The sequence below is a fragment of the Dama dama genome, chromosome 5 (genome assembly GCF_033118175.1).
Source record: "Dama dama isolate Ldn47 chromosome 5, ASM3311817v1, whole genome shotgun sequence".
NCBI lineage: Eukaryota > Metazoa > Chordata > Mammalia > Artiodactyla > Cervidae > Dama > Dama dama.
In genome coordinates, this window is record NC_083685.1 from 69,113,833 (window position 1) to 69,138,100 (window position 24,268).

Here is a 24,268-nt window from a genome sequence, read left to right on the forward strand (position 1 = left end):
ACAAGCTAGCATCAAGATATCTGGGAGAAATATAAACAACCTCAGATATGTAGATAACACCAATTCAATGGCAGAAAGTGGAGAGAAACTAGAGCCTCCGGATGAAGATGAAAGAGATGAGTGAAAAGGCTGGCTTAAAACTCAACATTCATAAAACTAAGATTATTGCATCCAGTCCCACAACTTCATGGCAAATACATGGGGAAACAATGGAAACAGTGACATTTTTATTTTCTTGGGTTTCAAAGTCACTCTGGACAGTGACTGCAGCCATGAAATTAAGACGCCTGTAGCTTGGAAGAAAAGTTATGACAAACCAAGATAGCATATTACAAAGCGGAGACATTACTTTGTGGACAAAGGTCGATCTAGTCAAGGCTATGGTTTTTCCAGTAGTTACGTATGGATGTGAGAATTGAACCATAGAGAAGGCTGAGTGCTAAAGAAATGATGCTTTTCAACTGTGGTGTTGCAGAAGACTCTTGTGAGTCTCTGGACAGCAAGGAGGTCAAGCTAGTCAATCCTAAAGGAAACCAACTCTGAATATTAATCAGAAGGACTGAGGCTGAAGCTCCAATACTTTGGCCACCTGATATGCAGAACCGACTCATTGGAAAAGACCTTGATGCTGGAAAAGACTGAAGGCTGGAGAAGGGAACAACAGAGGATGAGATGGTTGGATGGCATCATTTACCATGGATGGACACGATTTGAGCAAACTCCATGAGATACTGAAGGGCAAGGAAGCCTGGCATGCTGTAGTCCATGGTGTTATACAGTGGGACACGACTTAGCAACCAAACAACAGCCAGAGTCTGAGCTGTAACTTTCTCAGTCCCTATTTGAACCTCTTTACTGTATAAGTATTAAATATAAAAAAAAAGAAACTTACTAGAAGATAGTTCCATATTTTTTAGAAATTACAAATTGGTACTACCATATACAAAGTTAGAATTATCACCTCTCAATTTAAGCTAGACTCTAGATGTGTATGTGTGTGTGCTCAGTCATGTCTGACTCTTTGTGACCCCATGGACTATAACCCACCTCACTCTTCTGTCCATGGGATTTCCCAGGCAAGAATATTGGGATGAGTTGCCACTTCCTTTTCCTGGGGATCTCTCCAACCCAGGGATTGAACCCATGTCTCCTGCATTGGCAGGTGGATGTTTTCCCACTGGGCTACCTACTTGAAATTAAGTCAGCCCTTAAAATTCTGTCTCTATTCTTCCATCTTTATATTTTCTAAGTGGAGTAAAGAGCTGTTTCAATATCCTCCGTTTTATTAGGTCAACAGAATTTCCCACAATAGCCTGATAAATACATGTTGAAACTGTCAAAAAGTTTAAGAAATGAAGCATTTAAAAAGATAAAATTATTCCTTTTGTTATAAAACTTAATTTAGTGATTTTTATACTTTTCTTGATAAGAATAAATAAAAGGTGACAAATGATATTTTAAATTGGAAACGAAATAATCAAACAAAATCACATTTATTTCAATAGCTCCAAGTGCAAATACAGCAAGTCAGTACACAAAGTTTCAGGACACAATTTAAGTACAAAGAAAACTGGATATACAAAAATGAAAGGGTAAATAGCAGAAATAAAGCTCAATTTTTTAAAAAGTTCAAGTAACCTGAAAACCTTTAGACTAACGCAGTCTTTCATCAATTCATAAATGCCTTAATTTATAGATAGTACATTGTAAGCAAAAAGGACTTCCCAAAGAAAGAGTCACTTCAAACTGGTCAGTTCCAGATAAGAAATTTCTGGCATTGGCTATTCTGGGTTCGGCACTCACTCATACTGTACAGACTGGTTCAATCCATGGCATTTGATTTTTACGCAAATTCCAAAAAGGTATTTAAAGTTCAATAGGAGGCCAACACCACTACCAAGAGTTCCTGAAATGGCCAATATATATTTAAAAGGTTTAAAGACCAATTTTGGCTTCATGCCTATGGTACAATGTTGGGGGAAAGACTTCAATTAATACTGTTTCCATTACTTAAATCCTTTATGTAAGATTAGCAAAATGGCCCTTAAAACTTCCTCAGGAAAACTGTACTTAAATATATGAAAGCTCCCACTAGGAAATTAACTAAAAGTTGTTAATATTCTTTTTAATCACTTACTGACCAAGTCATATGTATATTTCTGCTCCCCAGAAGTAATGTTAGCTACTAGCTTCAATTGAGGAAATGCATATTTGCCGGAAGGTTTACATGAGATGCTTATTCAGTCTTTTTCTCAACTTTCTTCATCTTTTCATTGTAGGCATTAAATTGAGAGTCTGTTCCAAAAATTCTGTCCCACCATGTAAATGTTGAAGCATAGTTTCCAATGAAGTTCATGTGGTGGAAATCGTGATGCCGAGAACCAGCATAGAAAGGAATGAGATTTAAAGGGTTGAGAGGAATGTCATAACCACTGAAATGAAAATGATAAAGATTATTAAGGAAGCAAATACACCTTCAATAATCAACTTGTTCACTGACCGTAATATGCTTGTTAACCATTCAAATAACATTCCACTGTACCTAAGTCACTTATTTCTGACATGTTTACAAAAGTTCACAGCAAATGGTACATATCCTAGAAACCACTTTCAGTAATTAAAGAAAAACTTGAACAGTTTATAGAATTTACTATTAATATTATAATCAGGAGATGAAGGAAGGATTATAGTAATGAATTCTTAGACATAGATTTTCATGAATGTTTTCTGTTTTAGAGGAATTTGCTTACCAAAGTTTGTAACACCCATAATACTACGTATGTCTTTTAGGAAAAGTTATACGAAATTAGTACCAAGCATTACAAAGGTTAAATCTGAGGATTACTGTTTTGCAACTTCTTTTTAGAGTACCTGTCTTTATTTCTAACTACAAGTCTAAAATCTGATATATACAATTATACCAGTCTGAATCACCCCAATCCTTCCTCCTCACCCTTGAGTAGGCTGAGAAAGAAGGAAGTAGAAAGGAGCAATAGAAAGAAAGAAAAGAAAGGACACATCACCTACCACTTCTCTGCCTAAGACTTCCTAGATGCATTAATTTTGCTATTTTAATGATTCAGAAATAATTTCTAGAATTTCATATTCTGCTTGCACAGATGAAATAAAAGGTTCCCCTAAAATTCAAACAATATGTAATCATGTTTAAATAATGAATTAGGGTATTGTATTAGGCATTTGAAAAGGAATTAGATAGAAATAATTTACCAAAAAATTTCTTCTATTCAATACAAAGGAAGCATGTGAAATATGCACATAGTATTTGTCAGTGGTGGGCAGAAATGTGCAGAAATGTTCTATTTAGTGAAGGCTGGAAGCTTCAGTATTTTTTTCAAGTAAGGGTTAGATTTAGGGTCATTACAGAAGAATAAAATAACTGCTGTCCTGAATTACAGTATTTAACCAAATTTTTTATTAAAACCACAAATATTTTTCATTCAACACTGTTTCAGGAAGACATTAAACTTGCTTTTCAAGCAAGGCATGAAACCCAAAAGCCATAAAAAAATAAAACTGATAGATTTTACTATATAAAAATTTAAAACTTCAGTACTGCAAAAGAACCATCAACAGTTAAAACTGAAATGACAGATGGGGGAGAAAATATTTATAACATATGTAACAAAGTTACGTATGTTGTAATTTCATGTAACAACCATGAAATTAAAAGATGCTTGCTCCTTGGAAGAAAAGCTATGACAAACCTAGACAGCATATTAAAAAGCAGAGACATTACTTTGCCAACAAAGGTCCACCTAGTCAAAGCTATGATTTTTCCCGTAGTTGTGTATGGATGTGAGAGTTGGACCATTAAGAAAGCTGAGAGCTGAAGAATTGATGCTTTTGAACTGAGGTGTTGGAAAAGACTCTTGAGAATCCCTTGGACTACAAGATCAAACCAGTCAATCCTAAAAGAAATCAGTCCTGAATATTCGTTGGAAGGACTGACACTGAAATCTCCAATAGTTTGGCCACCTGATTCAAGAACTGACTCCTTAGAAAAGACCCTGATGCTGGGAGAGATTGAAGGTAGGAGAAGGGGACGACAGAGGATGAGATGGTTGGATGGCATCACCGACTCGATGGACATGAGTTTGAGCAAGCTCTGGGAGTTGGTGATGCACAGGGAAGTCTGGCGTGCTGCAGTCCATGGGGCTGCAAAGAGTCAGACGTGACTGACAGACCAAACTGAACTGAAATGAACAAAGCTTACACATGAACCAAAATGTTATAAGTCTCCCTGGTGGCTCAGGCGGTAAAAAATCTGCCTGCAATGCAGGAGAGACCTGGGTTCAATCTCTGTGTTGGGTAGATCCCCTAGAGAAGGAATGGCTACCCACTCCATCCCTCAGTATTCTTGCCTGGAGAATTTCATGGATCGAGGAGACTGATGGGCTACACACCACGGGGTCACATGGGCTACACACCACAGGGTCACAAAGAGTAGGACACAACAGAGTGACAAACACTTTCACTTTTTCATAATAGGTTATAAAACATATAACCTAACAAAAAAGTAGGCAAGTGATATAAAATGCTAATTCAAAGAAAAAAAAAAAACTGTTGGTCAACAAGCACTCAGGCATGCAGCCTCACCAGTCCCTGGGGAACGCAGATCACACCCCTAAAGGTTCTCTGCTCTCCTAATAACCAAGATTAACGAGATTGTAATGTCCAGGCTGGAAAAAGTATCAGAAGCAGGGAAAGCATTCTTGCAGGCTCCTGCTGGGCATGTAAAGAGATGCCCATGCCCAGTTTTGCAGCACTTCCAAAATTTTGTTTTGTTTTCCCAAATAATACATGAATATAGTCTTACCATAAAAATGACAACAGTTATAGACAAGAATACAAAAAAAAAGTCTATTATTTGAACTTTTTCCCAACGATTATGTTCTCCTGTTTTCTTAAAAACAGTAACATTAACAAGGTTTAACTTATCCTATTAGTCTACTTAGGAGAAAAGATAATCTATGACAATGACTATGAGTGTGTAAAATGGATGAAAGTGGACAAAGGTATGAACTTCCAATTGTAAGATGAGTAAGCCTTGGGCATGTCATGAAGAACATAGAGGCTGAAGTCAACAGTCCTGTGAATTTGAAAGTTGCAAAGAGAGTAAATCTTAAAAGTTTTCATCACACACACAAAAAATTATAACAATGTATAAAGATGGATCAGCAATATATACATCAAACCATTACACTGTATACCTAAAACACAATATGTCAATTACATCTCAATTAAAAAAAATAAGAAAGATAATCTATGACCATGAAGAAAGGATATTTTATGATACCTTCTACCTGAATAGAAACCAAACCTTACCTATGGACATCAATAGTCTCTATCAAACGAACAGTCACCCAGGCCCAAAGAAGAATAACATGATCACATAAAAGCATGATTCCAATGAAAAATCCAGTTCCAAGAATTATGGTTTCCAGAGGATGTGCATATTCAGCTTCCATTCCAAATGGAGCCTAAAAAAGTAAGAATTGCTTAATATATTGTGATGGTTAATTTTATGCATCAACTTATCTAAGCCATGGTGCCCAGTTGCTTGGTCAAACACGAGTCTAGATTTGGTATGAAGTTCTATTTTAGATGTGATTAATATTTAATATTTAAATCGGTAAAGAGGATCCTCCATAATGCAGGTGGGCTTCATTCAATCAGCTAAAGGCCTTAAAAGCAAAGACCGAGGCTTCCCAAGGAAAGAAGGAATGCTCAAGACTACAGTACAGAAAACCTGTGTGCTTTCCAGCCTGTTGCCCATAGGAATTCAGATCCAGGACTGCATCTCTCCTGCATTCCCAGCCGGTTAGCTGCCCTATAGATTTCAGATTTGCCAGCCCACACAACTGCATGAGCCAGTTCCTTAAAATAAATCTGTGTGTATGTATCTCCTATTGATTCTTGGAAGAACCCTGACTTATATGTATTTTAAATTTATTTGTGTATATCATTTTATAAAACTATATCCCTTCTATATGTTACGATAATACAGTCATCCCTCAGTATTCTAAAGGGATTGGTTCAAGGACCCCCATGGATACCAAACTTTAATATAAAGGTGCAGTATTTGGCAGCATTTGCACATAACCTATGCACAACCTCCCATATACTTTAAATCATCTACAGATTACTTACAAGACCTAATACAATATAAATGCTATATAATTGTGTAATTGTTGTAAATACAATTTAAATGTTATGTAAATAGTTGCCCACTCAAGGCTAATTCAAGTTTTGCCTTTGGGAACTTTCTGAAATTTTTTTCCCAAATATTTTCAATGAGGGTTTAAAGAGGATGTGCATATTCAGTTGGCTGAATTCATGAATTCAGAACCCATGGACACTAAGGGTCAACTGTATATCTAGCCATACCTATACAAACATTAACAGTAATTCTCAATAAAGATATCTCTTTAGCAAACACTAAAAGGCCTAGGGATGTCCTTAATATGATCTATTTCAATGGTTTGAGATAAAGGCATTAAAAGAACAGACTTGAATTCTAATTTTGGTTTATACACCTGAATTTGTTCTGCCAAGAAAGGGATATTTGGTTTATCATATCAGGTAATCAAGATCAATGCAGAACATACCAACGTAACAAATCTGACAAAGCTAACAACAAAGCAGTTCTGATTAAAAAAAAAAAAAAAAAAATCCCTGTTGTGTGGGAAGAAGTTAGCAATGAGGTGGAAAAGCATTAAAACTAAGTTGAAAATTGTTTTAAAAATTTAATGATTCAAGGCTTGTTGTTTTGGGGTCTCACTTAAATGATCGTAACAGCATTAGCGCCTCCATCAAACTGCCAGGTACCCAGCTGTGTGAGGACAGTGCTCTGAACCAAAATACAAAAACGAATATTTTTCTTTCAGGCTTCAATTTACCATGAAATTAGGATACTAGTAAAAAATCTGTAGAACCAGCTTTGTGTTCATGTTTATGTGTATGTGTCTATTCTAAACAATCATGCCAAAGGAAATTGAAATAAAAACATCACTGACAACTTTTTTAAGTTCAGATTAAAAAAAAAAATAACATTTTTGCCTCAAAGAGTGAAAAATATATTAAATATAATTCTAACATACCTGAAACTCATGATGAATTTTATGAATATATTTATATATTCTTTTGTGGTGTAAAAGCCTATGCAAGAAATAGTGCCAAGTATCCTCAATCACTGCACAGCCAAAACATCTTGCCAAAAGCATGTACCTTTTAAGATGAAAATACTGTAATGAGGATAAAATAACTTACTAAAACAATCTAGACTTTTACCTAGGATCACTGCTGGAGACACTGCATAAAATCAAATACCATCTTGACCTAACTGGTTATATTGATCAACAAATTCTCAAAACAATACATATAGTTACAAGCTAGATATATGATACCACCTGAAGATGGGTTAAAGAGGCTGACCACCATACCAATTCTAATTCAATTAAAAAAAAAAAAGTAAGTTATAAAATCAGAGCTAAGAAACAAAACTCAAAATTTCTAGGCAAAGAGTAACACTGATAAAGGACTTACTATTAATAATAGTAAAATTACTTTCTTCTGCCGAAGAGAAGCATGTAAGTGCAATGGGCAAAAATATTTTATTTATATAGGAACAAATACACAAATTCTCTTATATGTTGCATATACAGTAATAGGAAAAGCACATATCTATATATTATATATCTGTATTCAGGTTTAGTCAGAACAGAAAGCTAGAATACAAAAATTATTTGAACACAAATATTTATGCTCAGATAATATATATATATGTGTCTGTATGGACATAATTTTTATAACTTTATACTCATTTTTTTTCATTCATTTTAGACTTAAAATGTAATATATTTTTTCTTGGTATAAGTCTCTGTATTCTGTACATAATCATATAAAGGATGCCATGGAAACTTCTGATGTAAGAAACTCACCCTCCAATAAAGATATCAAAATACAGAAACACATAAAAATGGGAACATTTCAAGTTTCTACTATGTTTTCTATATTTTATTTACTTCAAAGTTAAGAACAAACATTAACCAAATGAAGAAAGAAGGTAATACTAACGATATTTTAATTGGATGATAAACCATAACTGAGTATAAAAATCAAATCTTTATCTACATACCATCTTGGCATTGTTTCCCAATCATAGGGAATACTGAAATACTCTGTAAAATAATAAGTTCCACAAATCAATGGAAGCTGGATACAAAAGTGATTAAAGAGAAGCACTTTAAAACATTTCCATTGGTTTTCCCATGTTTCTGGTTTATCCTATGGAGAAAAAAATTAAAACATTTAATATTAGCCTCTGCTATCAGAAGTTTCACCTGAAAACTAAAAGTAAAGTCTTAGCTTTTTCTCTAATGTTTATATGGGACCTGAAATTTATGTTATTTAATTAATCATATGTTATGTGGATTCTGTATTATAATTGCTATGTTATAGTAACTAAGGCCCAGGAACTACAACACTCACCCCCACCTTCTAAATTCTTGACAACTATTATCACTACTATAAACAGATGAAGAAATTGTCAAAACTCAGGCCCAGGCATAATGGTCCCAATGATCTTTAAGCAACACTACAGAGCAAACCAAAGCAACACTACAGAATGAGTAACTCCTGTTTTTGCTGCCCACGGATCATTTACTTTTATCAGGAATTCCAGAGATGAAGACATGTGTCATGCTACAATCACAGCTGAGTTCTCCGAACTGCTGAGGCAGCTATACACACAGCATTGAAAGCCTTACTACACAGGTAAATCAACACCATTCAGTGGTTTTCATTCCCAGAAATAAGTGCATTTTTCATACACATTGACAAAATTAGAAACTCTCTGAGCTAAAATAACTCCAGAAACAAATGTGTCCCCAAGGAATGGAGAGCTACTGGCCACAGATGAAGTTCACAGATTAAAGTGAAATGAGGAAGTGATCAATGTAGAGAAATGTTCACAAAACCCCATCAGGATTATCAACTTGCTCAGCAAGCCATAAAGAAAAGTGAAAATGTATTCAATTCAAAGGGCTCTACTTAGTTATGAGGTCCTTTTCGTTTTACAAAAAGATAGTAATAATAAATAGTTATTGCTCTTTTAAATGTCCTAATACCCCTAAATTCAGAAATTTGCAATGGAAACCACTGACCTCAGCAGAGGCCCAGAGGTCAACCACCTTGCCCAGCATCACACAGGCAGTTATTAGCAGAACTTGGGACTAACTAAAATCTAGGGTTCCAGTATTGTTCCTGAAATTCTTTAGAAGAGCTTCCCTCCCTGACAAAGAAGAAAGAGTTCAACTGAGTTCAGTCAGAAAGGAAGGGTTCAGTCAGAGACTTGGTTCTAACCCCAGGGTCTCTGTGAAGCTCACACCTCAGTCTCAACAATAAAATGAGGGAATTAGGCAAGATTAATTTATAATTATCTATCTCTGCTCTGAGCATGATCTGACCTTGCTCCTCTGAACTTCCAGTCTGTGACTAGGGACAAAATAAATCAAAGATTCTGGCTTGGGTAGAAAAAGCCACTCTTTTCCCCAAAGAACTATGTTTAACTAACTGGCGATATCTTGACTAGAATCTAACACTGATGTAGCTGCAGAAATTAACAGAAAAAGAAATCAGTTATAACATTAACTGTCTATTCTATTTCAAAGCAGAATTTTTGGTGTTGCTCCACCAGCAACTTTTTTCTGCACTGTCAAGTGTTTCAGGCTATCTGCCTTCAAAATGCATAAACCTGTAATTAACTTATACTGACTTATTGGCTTGTTTTTAAATCCACTTATATTGTGAAAACTTGTATTGATTTATCTTCAGTTAATTTTATTATAAAAAAATCTCAAAGCAGGGACTTTAATGGTTGCAAAACTCAAGAAACACATGCTAAGTACAGCCTTGAAGGCTTTCGATCTCTGTTTATAAGTAACTAGTTGTAAACTAGACTACTGCTTGTCCTTTCTTTTGTCACATTTTTCTCTGGAGTCTTCATAAAATCTTAACTGAAACAGGCCTTTCTCTCTCTGAAAAAATTACCACCTCTGACTAGTGAATCAACTGTAGAGGGCAGAAGGCAGAGAGGGACAGTTTGGCCTGGACAGTTATACAAGTCAATCAGCCCCATAAATAACGCACCGGGTGACCCACTGCAGTCAGAATTCCAAACATGCATGAGAACTTAGAGACATTCAAACACAATTCTGCCTTTCAAAGCAGAGCTTTTTATAAAAAGCATTTTGGAAACATTGTGTCCTTTATTCACAGTAACAGGATGCTCTCCTTCAGGCTTCAGCCCTTTTAATTCCTTCTCCCTTTACTCTTTGCTCTTCCCTCCTCTGACCTGGAGTCTACAAGCAGCTGCCCCCTGCAGTATCCCCAGAAAGGATGAATGCTAGCAGTTGCTTAAAGTGAGACTCACCAGGAGAGGCTACAAAGTGAAGAGACGGATTACAGAGGATGTGTGTACTGACTGCCACCAGACAGAACTCTGTGAGTGCAACCAGCCTCCCTTAGATGAACATCCCCAAATGCCTACTTTACATCAAGACTATGTGCCCGAGACTGAGTTTGCCATGACTTTTTGAAAAAAGTTCACAGTAAGCATTACAAACGATTATAAGTTTACTAAGTGTTGATAAATTATTTCTTTCTCTAACAATATGGTACAGATTCCTTCCTAAGAACTATGTCAAACTCTTCAGTTACAAGAGTTCATTATTTTCCCTATGTCTAAACCTGAGAAGATGTACCATGTATGCAAGCTCTCAAGAAATACTTAGTGCACTGAAGCAAATACTGAGAGGTTAGGAACATCATCAGTTTTGGGAAGATGACATGAATGCTGCAAAAATACTATGCTATATTTAGAATAAAAACAAAATCTTTAACAGTCTTGATCAAAGTCTTAGCATATTAACAACACTGAAGAGTTGAGACATCAAGGATTGTAGTGAATTGCAAAATAATACTCAGGAATTCCCATAAGATTCCCTTCCAGCTAATTAAAAAAATTACAATTTATATACGATAAGACTTCTCCATTAAGTGAGTATAAAGGGAGCATATCTCAATATAATAAAGGCCAGATGATAAGGCCACAGCTAACATAGTCAATGGTGAAAACCTGAAAACATTTCCTCTAAGATCAGGAACAAGATAAGGATGCCCACTTTTATTCAACATAGTATTGGAAGTCTTAGACACAACAATAGGACAAAAAAAAGAAACAAAAGGAACCCAAATTGGAAAGGAAGAAGTAAAACTGTCACTGTTTGCAGATGACATGAAAAATCCTAAAAACACCACCAGAAAACTACTAGAGTTTTATCAATGAATTTGGTAAAGTTGTTGGATACAAAATTAATACATAGAACTCTATCAGATTTTTATACACTAACAATGGACTATCAGAAAGAGAAATTAAGGAAACAATCCCATTTACCATTTCAGCAAAAAGAATACCATACCTAGCAATAAACCTACCTAAAGAGGTAAATGATCTGTACTCAGAAAACTCTTAAGACACGGATGAAAGAAACTGAAGATAACACAAATGGAAAGATACATCACGTTCTTAGATTGGAAGAACTGTTATATTGAATTGAATTATTATGAAAATGACAACACTACCCAAGATAATCTGTACAGTCAATACAATCCCTATCAAAACACCACTGGCATTTTTTTTTAGAACTGGAACAAATAATTTTAATATTTGTATGGGAACACCATAAAACTCACAGAAGACAACACATCACAACAATACCTTTTTAGATCCGTCTCCTAAAGCAAAGGAAACAAAAGTAAAAATGAACAAATGGGACCTAATTAAACTTAAAAGCATGTTTTTCATAGCAAAGGAAACTCCTGACAACACAGGCAACTACTGAATGGGACAAAATATTTGCAAGTTATTTAATTTGCAAGACTGATTAGGGGTTAATATCTAAAACATAAAAACAGTTCATATAATTTGATATAGAAATGAGCATTAAAACTTGAACAGACATTTTCCCAAAGAAGACATACAGATGGCCAATACACACATGAAAAAATACTCAATATCACAAATCATTAAGGAAATGCAAATAAAAATCCCATTGAGATATCACCTCACACCTGTCAGAATGGCTATTATCAAAAAAGACTACAAATACAAATGTTGGTGAGGATGTGAAGAAAAGGGAACCTCGGTACACAGTTGACATGAATGTAAACTGGACAGTATGTGGTGGACAGTATGAAGGTTCCTCAAAAGACTAAAAGTAGAATTATCTTATGACCCAGTCATTCCACTCCTGGGTATATATCTGAAAAAAACAAAAAAACTAATTAGAAAAGATACATGCACACCATACATTCATACCAGCATTCTTTACAATGGCAAAGAGATGGAAGCAATCTAAGTGTCCATCAACAGATGAATGGTGGAAGAAGATGGGGTATATATACACACAATAAACTACTCAGCCATTAAAAAAATGAAATTTTGCTATTTGCAACATCGTGGATGGACCTGGAAGGTATTATACTAAGTGAAATAAGTCAGAGAAAGACAAATATGTACGTTATCACTTAGATGTGAGAAAAAAACCCAAACGAATGAATAAAACAAGACATAGATTCAGATATAGAGAACCAACTAGAGATTACAGCCAGCAGGGAGAGAGAAGAGGAAAGGAGTGAGATAGAGGTAAGAGATTAAGAAGTACAAACTACTACATATAAAATAGATAAGTAACAAGGCTATTACTTCCTTGTTACTTCCCTTTTACTTGTTACTTCCCATGTTAGCTTCCCTGGTGGCTCAGACGGTGAAGGATCCACCTGCAATGCGGGAGACCTGGATTCCATCCCTGGGTTGGGAGGATCCCCTGGAGGAGGGCATGGCAACCCATTCCAGTATTCTTGCCTGGAGAATCCTCATGGACAGAGGAGCCTCAAAGGCTACGTCCATGGGGTTGCAAAGAGTTGGACACAACTGAGCGACTAAGCACAGCAAAACAAGGATAGCTTAGGGAATATAGCCAGTATTTCATAATAATGTTAAGTGGAGCATAATGTACAAAAATTCTGAATCACAATGCTGTACATCTGAAACTAATTTATTGTATAGCAACTCAATAAAAAAATTTAATTAAAACTTATAAACTCAAATTAGATAAACATCACATCTATTGAAGGCACAATTCAACCAATTCTTTCTGAAACCTTATCAGTAATGACCTAGGGTTGTGCTGTGTAATATGGTAGCAACTAGAGATGTGGCTACTGAACATTTTCAATTCACTTAGTCTTAATTGAGATGAGCTGAAATTAGTGTAAAATATACACTAAATTTTGAACACTTATTGTAAGAATAAGAACACAATATATCCCATTAAATACATTTTAAATTTTGATTATTGAAATATAATTGAGATTTATTGGATTAAACTAAATACACTGTGAACATTACTCCCCCTTTTTGTTACTTTTTAATATATTCTAGTAGGGAATTATCTATGTGGCTTCATTATATGTCTATTGGACAGCCCTGACATACAGTCTATTTTCAGTTACAAATTATATTTACTTTAAAAATATTCAACAAGACTAATGATAATACTCCAATGCAAGTCCATTATACTCACCTTTTGAATTTTGTACTTCTTCATGTAAGGTATGAATTGAAACAAAAATCCAGGTAAACAGAACAAGAAATAAAGGACCTCATGAACTATGAGAGATCCCCATGTTGCAATCTGGAACTTTGTGTAATTATTCAACATATAGTTCCAAGCATTTTTAAATGGTTCCTGCAGAGGATTCTCAGGCAAAAGTGAATCTACATATTCCACAGCCAAGGATGCTGAACTAAAGATGCTGATACTTTCATTTGTTGCCATTTTTCAAATCTTTGCAGACAGCCTTATTATTCTGTAAATATAAATAAATAAGTAAATAAGCAAGCAAAATAATAAAATTATAAGATAACAGTTTTTAAAATGCTTCTGATTAATTTTTAAATTGCTAAAGGAGTGCCAATCTCTCAGATCCTAAACCCATGATTAAAAACACCAGTCTACAGGATGTCATCACCACCTCCATTTGTAGATAGGATTTAAAAGCCACATGTTAATGTTCAAGAGCAGCATCTAAAGAATAGTGGATAAGAAATTTCAAGCCATCTTTAAGGAGACTTATCAATGTGGTCTCCCAGGAAAAACTTGTATTTCAAAGAGCAATAGCTGGGTTTAAAAGTATCACTTAAGAACCTATTTAGAAAAAGTCTGCCAATATGACTACATAAATACTAAATACTTATAATCGGGAATAAAAAGACAACCATAAATAAAGTCAAAGATCAAACAACAAACTGGAAAAAATATTTCCAAGAATTATGACAAAGGGCTACAATGAGTGCTTTAGAAAAAGCCTAAAAACCCAATAGAAAAATGACAGACTACTCACAGAAAGTTCACAGAAAAATAAATACAAATACTAAGAAAATTAATAGCTCAGTTCGACTCAAATAGGAAATGCATCGTAAAACAAAAACAGTTTCACAGTGCGCCTAGCAGTAACACTTTGGGGAAACCGGCACCACTGTACATTGTTGATGGGAGGATGAATTTATTCTTTGAGGAAAAAAATCACAGTATTTATTACAATTCAAAGTGAATACATCTTTTGATCCAGCAGTGTTCTCACTTAAGTACACAAAGATGAGCACACTAAGAATGAAGGAAGCATTGCTCATAATAGTAAAAACAAAGAAAAATACAGCAGGATGTTAGGGCCATCAACAAGAAATGAATTAAATAAATTCTATCAGGTCCTTCTAAAAACACTGCCACCGAGGAGGAAGATCTACATATTCTACATAGAAAGACATCTAAGTGAAATAGCAAGTTGCAGAATGTATAGGAAGAGCATCAGCTATGTTTTTGTGAAAAGGTTATGTCTTTATATATGCACTTTATGCATATATACAGAGGAGAAACACCCAAACAGAAAATGTACAGAAAATGTATTTGCATACATGGTAGGGAGGGATTATGAAAAGAAAAAAATTTACTTTCCATTTTATACCTCTTATAGTTTTAATTTTTTCATGAGTATGTTTTACTTATAAATAAGCTTAATAGGTCACCAAATCAAAAAACAGAGAAACTTATGAAGAATGTCACTTTTCTAAAAACATTTACTGATGTCCCTAGTTTATGAATTATGATGGGCCCCTCTAAAACTAAATATATTAAGCCTCAAAAGCATTCTTATTATTGTTTAAAATGCTCCTATGTCCTCGTGCACCAGCCCATGACCCACTCAACTACGGCCAACCCTTCAATAACACAGCTTTGAATTGTGCAGGCAGGTCCACGTAGACTTAGGTTTTTTTTGATAAACAAATTGGAAGAACTTGGGGAGATTTGTGACAATTTGAAAAAAACTCACAGACGAACTGCATAGCCTAGAAATATTAAAAAAAAAATTAAGAAAAAGTTAGGTATGTCATGAATGCATAAAATATGAAACTGTGAAAGTTAGTCTCCCAGTCGTGCCTGACTCTTTGTGACCCCATGGACTGCAGTCTGCCAGGCTCCTCTGTCCATGGAATTCTCTAAGCAAGAATACTGGAGTGGGCAGTCACTCCCTTCTCTAGGGGATCTCTCCAACCCAGGGATCAAACCTGGGTCTCCTCCATTGCTGGCAGATTCCAACAAATCTAATAATGTTGAATCAACACCACTTACTAGCTGTGTGACCTTGAGCAAGTTAAGTAACTTCTCTAAGCCTCAGTTTTATTACCTGCAAAATGTAAAGAATAACAATAACTAGATGATGGGAATCTTTTCATGATGTACATGTATATCAAATTACCACAATGTACATTTTGCTAACAGAAACTCAATAAAGTTGAAAAAATAAGGAATAACAATATAGTTCTTCTGAAGAGTCCAAGAAATAATACATGTTAACTACTTATGTTGAGGTGACACATAAGCTAAAAGAAGCTAACAATTATTAAGTGCTTTATATACACCAATAACTTCTAAGAGTGTCACATGCTCTCTCTATATTATACACTTTACTCCTTACCACAGCTTCAAGGTAGACACTTTTATTATTTCCATTTTACAGATAAAAACTGAGGTTTAGAAAGATTAAGTAACTTCCCCAAATTACAAAAACACTAAGTGGGGGAGCCTGTGCTCTCATCCATTATATCATACTGTGATCCTAAATTATAAAGCACACAATAAACAGTATAGTAAGAGGGGAATAATTCTCAAAGTTCACCCAAGCCTCCTGAAACAGTATTCCATATAGGCTGTCTTCATTTTCAGATTTCACATCCATTCTCTAGCAATTACAATCAGTTTTGTATTCTAACCAATGCACTGAATTTACTCCTACTAAATAAAACCACTAAATTTCCCAGCTGCCAGATCCAACAAAAATATTTTGGAGTTTATTTTATCTGGCCCTTCTGGAAAATTTGATACTTCTCACCTTGATATACCTGCCTTTCTCGCTTCTTGGGATTCATATGTATTTACTCTGATTTAACATGTGGTACCATTTGTAGCCACTGCGCTTCCTGCTGCTCTCACCCCTGACTTCAAATCATAAAATCTAGGGAGGAATACAAAGAAAGAACAAGACCGTCACAACATCTGTGATAAGAACAATAAAGGGTTGGAAATATAAAACAGAGAGGCCCAGGGAACAGATCTTAGAGAAAGAGGCATGTAAACTCAAACCTGGAGTGTGGAGGGAAGGCAGGTAAATCTAGTTTAACTAGATCAAAAGAGAGTAAAGTAGGCGGGATGGGGTCGATGGGTGGTTTTGAGCAGAAGAAACATCAGTTGTAGAGGCTCAACCAGGAGATAAGAAAGGATACAGCACTTTCCCGTTGAGTATGTCTGTGGTAGAGCTTTTGAGAAAGAAAGGCTCAAGAATTGAGGCTGAACAGTTTCCCAGAGATGCTTGATTTACTCCAACTATTCTAGATTGTCAGGAGTGATCATATCTGTTCCCTGTTGTGAGAATATGCTGAAATCCTCTCTCTCTCTAAAACCCCAAGTTCTGATTATCCAAAAGTATACTTGCCATCTCCAATTTAGGCAGTTTGGAGGCATACAAAGTCAACATGCCCTCAAATTCGGCCACTACTCCTGGCAACCCTGCCCACACACTCCCTTCCTACCTACTTTAACTTGGTGAACTGATGCCACTACCTACTTAGTCATCTAGGACAGAATATTCCAGATCTCTATCTCTGCTGCCTGGATTAAGTCTTCAAACACACCCGATTTAAGACAACTGGTTTAATTAAAATTCAGGAGTTTACTCTCTAGATTTAAGGGAGGGAAATAGATATACTACTGACAACTGAACAAAAGCAAAAAATAGGTATTAAGGAAGAGAGGAGAGGGGAAACGACGAGTGAATTTTCTTTTTGTCATCCTTGCACAACTGGATTGACTTGAGGTCTACTACAGACTCCGAAAAAAAGAAATGTAGTCGTCTGTGGATCCCCCCCTAGAAACTTTGAAGTTTCCCTGTCTCTGAGACCTGCCAGCAGTGCCTGGCCTTTGCCCGGCCCGGACGCCGAGCACCTCCAAGTGTGCCCTTCTTAAACCCTCCCTCTGAAACACGAGGCCAGCATTCCTGTAAACAGCAGACAGGGTTCAGCCCTTCTGCAGACCCTTACAGTTTCAGGGAGAGCCTCCCCACAGATGAAACACCTGGGCCTCTGCTCTCCTTTAACTCTCAGTTTTTCGCCCCCCACCCTCCGTAATGATACACGAAGGCCTCTGACTGTACTCCGCTTCGGGCCTCTCTGGCCATGAAACAGCTTCTCTTGCCGGTATAGTCCTCTGCCCAGTTGCTATTCACCCTTTAGAACCCTCCAGGACGCCCTTCCCACCCGCGCGCCCCGCCGCGCCTACAAGCAGGTCTTGCTTCTTCCTTTTGTAGACCTCTAGTCACGGTCACTCTGTGCTGAGCACTGCCTGGTTCCGACATTAAGAGATTTCACTCGTTTCCACCCATACCTGCCGCCAGGCCGTCCGTCCCGGAGTCTGTACGTGGGAGCCGACCGAGGTCCCTCCACCCCGTTCCCTCACCTTATGCACCACCCAGTCTGCCGCCGCCTCCAGAGCTGCGATAGGCGCTTCCACTCGGGAGTCGACGGGCTCCTCCGCTGTTATTGGCTTGCGTGGGCCCCGCCCCGCCTTCTGAGAGCCGTGATTGGCCTACGCAGCTGCCGGCATCGTGTGACTCGTGCGAACATGGCACTGGAAGCGCGGCCATTGGCTGCTCAGATGGAGTGAGGATCGTGAGAGCTAGGCGTCCGGCCAGTAGCTGGTCCACCAGCCCGGCTAGGCTGACGCGAGGCCTTGAGACGTCGCCTAGCAACCTCAGCCCCGCCCAGCACCCTCAGCCCCTTCCAAGAGCATGCGCACTCGGGGAGTTTGCAGGCGCGCCCACCCTGAAATCTTTACTAGGCGCTGTATTCACTGGCGCCCCTTTAACGCTCTTGCGCCTAAAGTTTAGACCTCTTTCTCATCCCAACCCCAGCGTCCTTTGATAACCCCTATATGTACGTGGGAAGTGAGTAACTCCAAATGCAGCGCGATTCCTGTTTGAGCACGGGAAGCCAAGAGTCGGAGGTTTAGAAGAGACGACGCGCAGCAGTTGGTTTTGCTGCTGTGGTCGGCTGCCTCCCGCCCCTCCGGGGATGCAGAGGTGTGCACGGATGGGGGTCATCCACGAAATTAAGCTTTCACTTAAGAGAGCCTTTTTAAAATTTGCACAAGGGCACTACTCGCTCTCGTTGAAGGCACTTTCTTTGCAGGACTTTGTGCAAATGGGACGCTATCGCTTCTTATAGCTGTGACTTTTTTTCTCATAGACTGACTTTTGTGCCTGAAATAACAGGCCAACTGCCATCTGCTTTAGGAAATCCCTCAACCCATTCATCTAACTGTCCCATGTATTTGACACCCACGTTCTTTGTAAAGTATGACAGAAGAGTCATATCAAATGAATAGAAATGGGATCTGTCCCTTGCGTGCTCAGAGCTCTGTCTTCAGGAGCCCTGTGGTATCCTGGGGTAGATGTGTGTTGCACAGCCTAGGTCTCTTCAGGACTGAAGTAGGCCTTCAGTGACCGAGAATGGGTAAAGCCATTTTCCCATGAAGCATTTTTCTTTCCAGTGGGAGTATAAAGGCCCAGACCCGCAACCCAATTTAGGATTCCTTTGATTGGCCAGTTTAGCTACAGACCACCCCCCCCCCCCCCCCCCCCCCCCCCCCCGCTCTCCCATTGACTGAGGTTGTGGGTATGACTGCAATGCAGTCTACTTTTCCCTCTGCCTAAATATGCTGCCCTCTGTTAAGGGAGGATTAAGAGCATATGCCATGGGGTCAGACCTACCAAGCTTTGCCACTCATTAGCAGTGTGCTCTTAGATAATTTACTTCTCAAAATTTTATCCAGTACTTATTAAAGTGGGTATTATAATAGTTTCTTATGACAATAAATGTGACTATATATGTAAGCCCATTGCACACTATCTGGAATACAGGAAGTGCTCAGTAATACTAAGTCGGTTATTATCCCTGACTTAGAGTCCTACTTACTATATTAAAGATATATTATTTTTAATATTAGAGAAGATGCAAGTATGTGAAAGGGTCAAATGATTATTTTAAATTTTGGGGATTTAGAACTGAAAGGAAACAGATATAACTCCGAAAAACAAAACAGAAATATGCTCAATTCCTTCCAGTGAAGAAATGGGAAACTACTTCAAACAGGAGGTTAGCTCAAACAGGGGCTCTGTTATCAACCTAGAAGGGTGGGATGGGGAAGGAGATGGGAGGGAGGTTCAAAAGGGAGGGGCTATATGTATGCCTATGGCTGATTCATGTTAAGGTTTGAAAGAAAATAACAAAATTCTGCAAAGCAATTATCCTTCAATAAAAAAATAAATAAAAAAAAAGAAATGGGCAGTTTAGAGAACTTCAACAATAGCGGTAATTTATTGAGACACATCCCTTTGGTGACAAAAGTCCATATAGTCAAAGCTTTGGTTTTCCCAGCAGTCATGTACAGATGTCAGAGTTGGACTATAAAGAAGGTTGAGTGAGGAAGAATTGATGCTTTTGAATTGTGGTGCTGGAGAAGACTCTCGAGAGTCCCTTGGACTGTAAGGAGATCAAACCAGTCCATCCTAAAGGAAAGCAACCCTGAATATTCATTGGGAGGGCTGATGCTGAAGCTGAAGCTCAACTTTGGCCACTTGATCTGAAGAACTGACTCATTGGAAAAGACTCTGATGCTGGGAAAGATTGAAAGCAGAAGGGGATGACAGAGGATGAGATGGTTGGATGGCATCACTGACTTAATGGACATGAGTTTGAGCTAATTCCAGGAGACATTGGAGGCATGCTGATAGAGAAAAGCCTGGCATGTCCATGGGGTCTCTAAGAGTCAGATACAATTTAACCACTGAACAACAACCCTGAGGGTCTTTGGTATTTCAAGCACAGTACTATACATCATTTCTTTCAAACTCCACAATAACCTTGTAAGTGATATGCTTTTGTTGTTTTTTGTTATTATTCAGTTGTGTCCAATTCTTTGGATCACGGAGAAAGCAAGGCAATTCCAGAAAAACATCTGCTTCACTGTCTACACTAAAACTTTTTGACTGTGTGGATCTCAACAAACTATGGAAAATTCTTAAAAGAGATAGGAGTACCAGTCCACCTTACCTGTCTCTTAAGAAACCTGTATGTGGATTAAGAGGCAATAGTTAGAACTGGACATGAAACAGACTGGTTCAAAACTGGGAAAGGAGTACAACATGGCTGTATATATTGTCACCCTGCTTATTTAACTTATATGCAGAGTACATCATGCGAAATGCCTGGCTGGATGAATCACAATCTGGAATCAAGACTGCTGGAAGAAATATCAACAACCTCAGATATGCAGATGATACCACTCTAATAGCAGAAAGTGAAGAGGAACTACAGAGCCTCTTGAGGGTGAAAGAAGAGAGTGAAGAAGCTGGTCTGAAACTCAACATTAAAAAAAAAACAAGATACAGATACTTATGTTGCCATTTTAGAGAAGACAAATAAGGGTCAGAGGTTAAGAAATGTGTTTAAAGTTACAATTAGCAACTGACAGAAAAATTAATTGCTCAGTTGTTGGGACTCTTTTGTGACCCCACAGACTATAGCCCGCCAGCCTCCTCTGTCCATGGAAATTTTCCAGGTAAGAATACTGGGGTGGGTTGCCATTCCCTTCTCTAGGGGATCTTCCCAACCCAGGGATTGAACCCATGTCTCCTGCATTGCAGGCAGTTTCTTTACCATTTGAGCCACCAGGAAAGCCAGTAACTGAGAGAAGGGGATGCAAACTCAGAGCCATCTGATTCCTATGCCCATGAACCCTGCAACACTTAAACTGCTTTTTTTCCCTTTAGAATTGTGAAGCCAGAATTAGAATGCCAGAAACTTGATTCAAAGTGTGATTCCACTTTCCCACCTAGCCTTCTCTCCAAAATCAGACACAGTCAGCCATATAAGCCAGTAGGAGGGAATCTGCTCAACAAACTGAAACAAGAGGCAGGCTAATCCATTATATCACTATGTAATACTATGCTAACTCATCAACAGCTGAGATTATAAATACATGGGTCCTCATGCTATCTATAGGGATGGTTAATAAAAACCAGGAATCATATATCAGAGTTCATGGGAAGGGAAGTGAAAGTATACTCATCATTTACCTAAACCCAAATCATCACTGCTCTTAGTTACGAAGGTGCAGAGCCAAGTGGAGCAAGAAGCAGAGCTGCTTTAAAATGTCTTTTCATGGAACTAGCCTTGAACTCTGCTCACACCTGGTGGTTCCCCTGGCAGGATTTCTAAGACTTCTGACCTCTTTTCTGGACAATAATCGAACAAGCCAGGAACACTTTTATAAGCTCAAAGAGAACAAAACAAGATGTTTCAAACTGGAGAGATAAAGACGGGCATGGAGGGGAGGGGAATAAATTCAAATTCTTCGAAATCAAGAGTTATGAATCTAGTACTGAAACTTGGCAAACTGTTTTATCATATAGCTGTATAACTTATTAAATCTCTAAAGAGAGAAAAGATAAAGAGGGATCTGACATGCTATTTTAAGAAAAGCTTTAAAAATTTTTAGATAAATCGTTAATTGATAATTCATGGAATATTCGTGTTTGGAAGTGATCAGGAGAGATAATGACTTTTTTTGGTGCCACTGTCTGAAGCAGTTAACAGTGCTCCAAGTTCATTAGATCCTCAACATGTTTGTTGACTATGGATGTGCTTGGAGCAACACTAATGCAGAAATTTATTTTCATAAGGTGAGCACAGGCTTTTGCTTTTCCTAATTATTTATAATTCCACTTACAATGGAAAATTCAACTAAGTTGGTAATAAATGTGGTTCTATGTTTAAATGTGACTCTATTAACTAAACAGAACTTTCATCACAGGTATAATTCTTCTTTTATTGACTGTTCTGGCAAGAGCTCAGGCCTGCTACCTTCTAAATCCCTGAGGAACAGCCACCATATCCCATCACCCCATCCCATCTCCTCCTCCCATGTTCAGCACCTCAGGTATCCACCCCACTTCCCTATGTCCATTTCCTCAATTCCTTCTATTTGGTATCAAAACCACAATTTATTTCTCGGTTGTGTCAGAGTAGATACTGTTTCTTTAGCTTCCTTTTGATTCAATGCTATTTCTTTTACTTTTATCTTGTGTCCTGCCCATGTTAGGGAGAGAACACTATGAAAACTTTTAAGTTTTACCAATTCTCGGGAGATGTTTTCCTTGATAATTAAGGTAGCTTTTTCTTGGAGAATAGTTTTCAGTGACTTTAGTTCAGTGACTTAACTAACTTGTCTTGTAGGTTACTTTGGCAACAAATTTTAAATATGGATTTATGAAGTAGAAAATGCAAATTTTATAAAAGAATACAAGAAGTAAACAGGCAACTTTCTTAATAGCAAACTACATAGACAAAAATCAAGGACAACGTGAAACAAATAATATACAAACTTTTATTCAAAGTTAATTCAATAAAGACGTATTTTGGTCATTTTTAAGGTGAGAGTAATTGAAGATCTCAGAAAAACTATCTGATTAATGCACATGGCTACTCACAGAAAATTCTCTCTTCTGTTAATAGCAGCTAAATTTATACACACAGAAAAAAATTCTTAAGAGCATGCAAATTCAGTTGAATTCCATACATTCATTATATTCATCAAAAACCTGCAATAACGTTCATGCCAAAGTGTTAAGAAAAAAATTTGAAACTCACACCAAAACATGACCAAGATTAAACCAAAGAAAGTAATAAATAAGCATAGTTTATATTTTATTTTAAAAAGTTTGGCATCATACAAGTATTCAAGTGTGTTACACCATGTTCATTCCTCAGAAGTGGCATTTTAAAGTGTTAAGCATTCTTAAATATCAAAAAATACAACTCTGTTTTACAATGTAGTACTGGCATAATTCAAAGTACTGTGCCAATTATAAATAGTATAATCAAGTTTCAAACATCTTTTCAAACATATTTAAAGGAAAGCATACAGACACACATTTATATGCATACAATTTATTATACTCATATAATCAAACATATTTTATAAAAGCAAACGGTTTTATCCCTCAACTAGTTTATATACTTACACAGAGTTTAATACCTGTTCAAAGATTTTCAGTTCCTGTGCATACAGATTTTCAGGAGAAGAAATAAAGATGAAATTTAATTTTACAAGAACACATATTACTTTATCCCCCTTCACAAAATAATCCATAGTTATTCATGGTTGATAACTACTCTTTGTAAAAGCAACTGTTGTCCAAAGACTACAGGATAATACTGCAATCCAAGTTTCTTATTAAAATTCAGTCAGCTGCTGCTCACTGCAGAAAAAGCCTACACGGTGCATCTACCAAAAATAATCTTCAGTATCTGAGGCCTATAGAGGCAGATGATCTTATCCTCTGCAGAGACTTAACGTGCAGCTACAAGTGGAGAAGTGCTAGACTCTCAGTCACTTCAGAAGTACTTGCTGAAGTCTGCTTCTCATGTGTAAATGCGCTGAAAATGTCCTTTAGGCTCATAATGGTTTATCAATAACTGTGACCCCTGAACAAAGAAACAAAGAAATAAAAC

At 37.2% G+C, this 24,268-nt stretch overlaps 2 protein-coding genes across 6 annotated transcripts in view; both read right to left on the minus strand.

Moving 5' to 3' along the window:
- Positions 1-1,474: 1,474 nt before the first annotated feature.
- On the minus strand, positions 1,475-18,202 carry MSMO1 (methylsterol monooxygenase 1). Of its 4 annotated transcripts, none has more exons than XM_061142555.1 (6): positions 18,081-18,202; positions 13,668-13,953; positions 8,159-8,307; positions 7,122-7,248; positions 5,347-5,501; positions 1,475-2,432 (listed from the first exon to the last, which is right to left on the minus strand). In XM_061142555.1, exons 2-6 carry the CDS (start codon positions 13,920-13,922, stop codon positions 2,237-2,239), a joined length of 882 nt encoding a protein of 293 aa, XP_060998538.1. In that variant the 5' UTR covers positions 13,923-13,953; positions 18,081-18,202; the 3' UTR covers positions 1,475-2,236. The 4 variants fall into 4 exon arrangements, with proteins under 4 accessions (XP_060998538.1, XP_060998540.1, XP_060998539.1 ...); XM_061142557.1 differs by having other exon boundaries at positions 18,153-18,172; XM_061142556.1 differs by lacking the exon at positions 18,081-18,202 and adding an exon at positions 16,534-16,552.
- Positions 18,203-23,121: 4,919 nt separating this feature from the next.
- KLHL2 (kelch like family member 2) overlaps positions 23,122-24,268 on the minus strand; it is a 158,535-nt gene continuing 157,388 nt past the window's right edge. For both annotated transcript variants that reach the window (XM_061142560.1, XM_061142561.1), the window contains one exon: positions 23,122-24,241. In XM_061142560.1, coding sequence (XP_060998543.1) covers positions 24,213-24,241 — 29 coding nt within the window. In that variant the 3' untranslated portion in view covers positions 23,122-24,212. The remainder of the gene's footprint in view (positions 24,242-24,268) is intronic.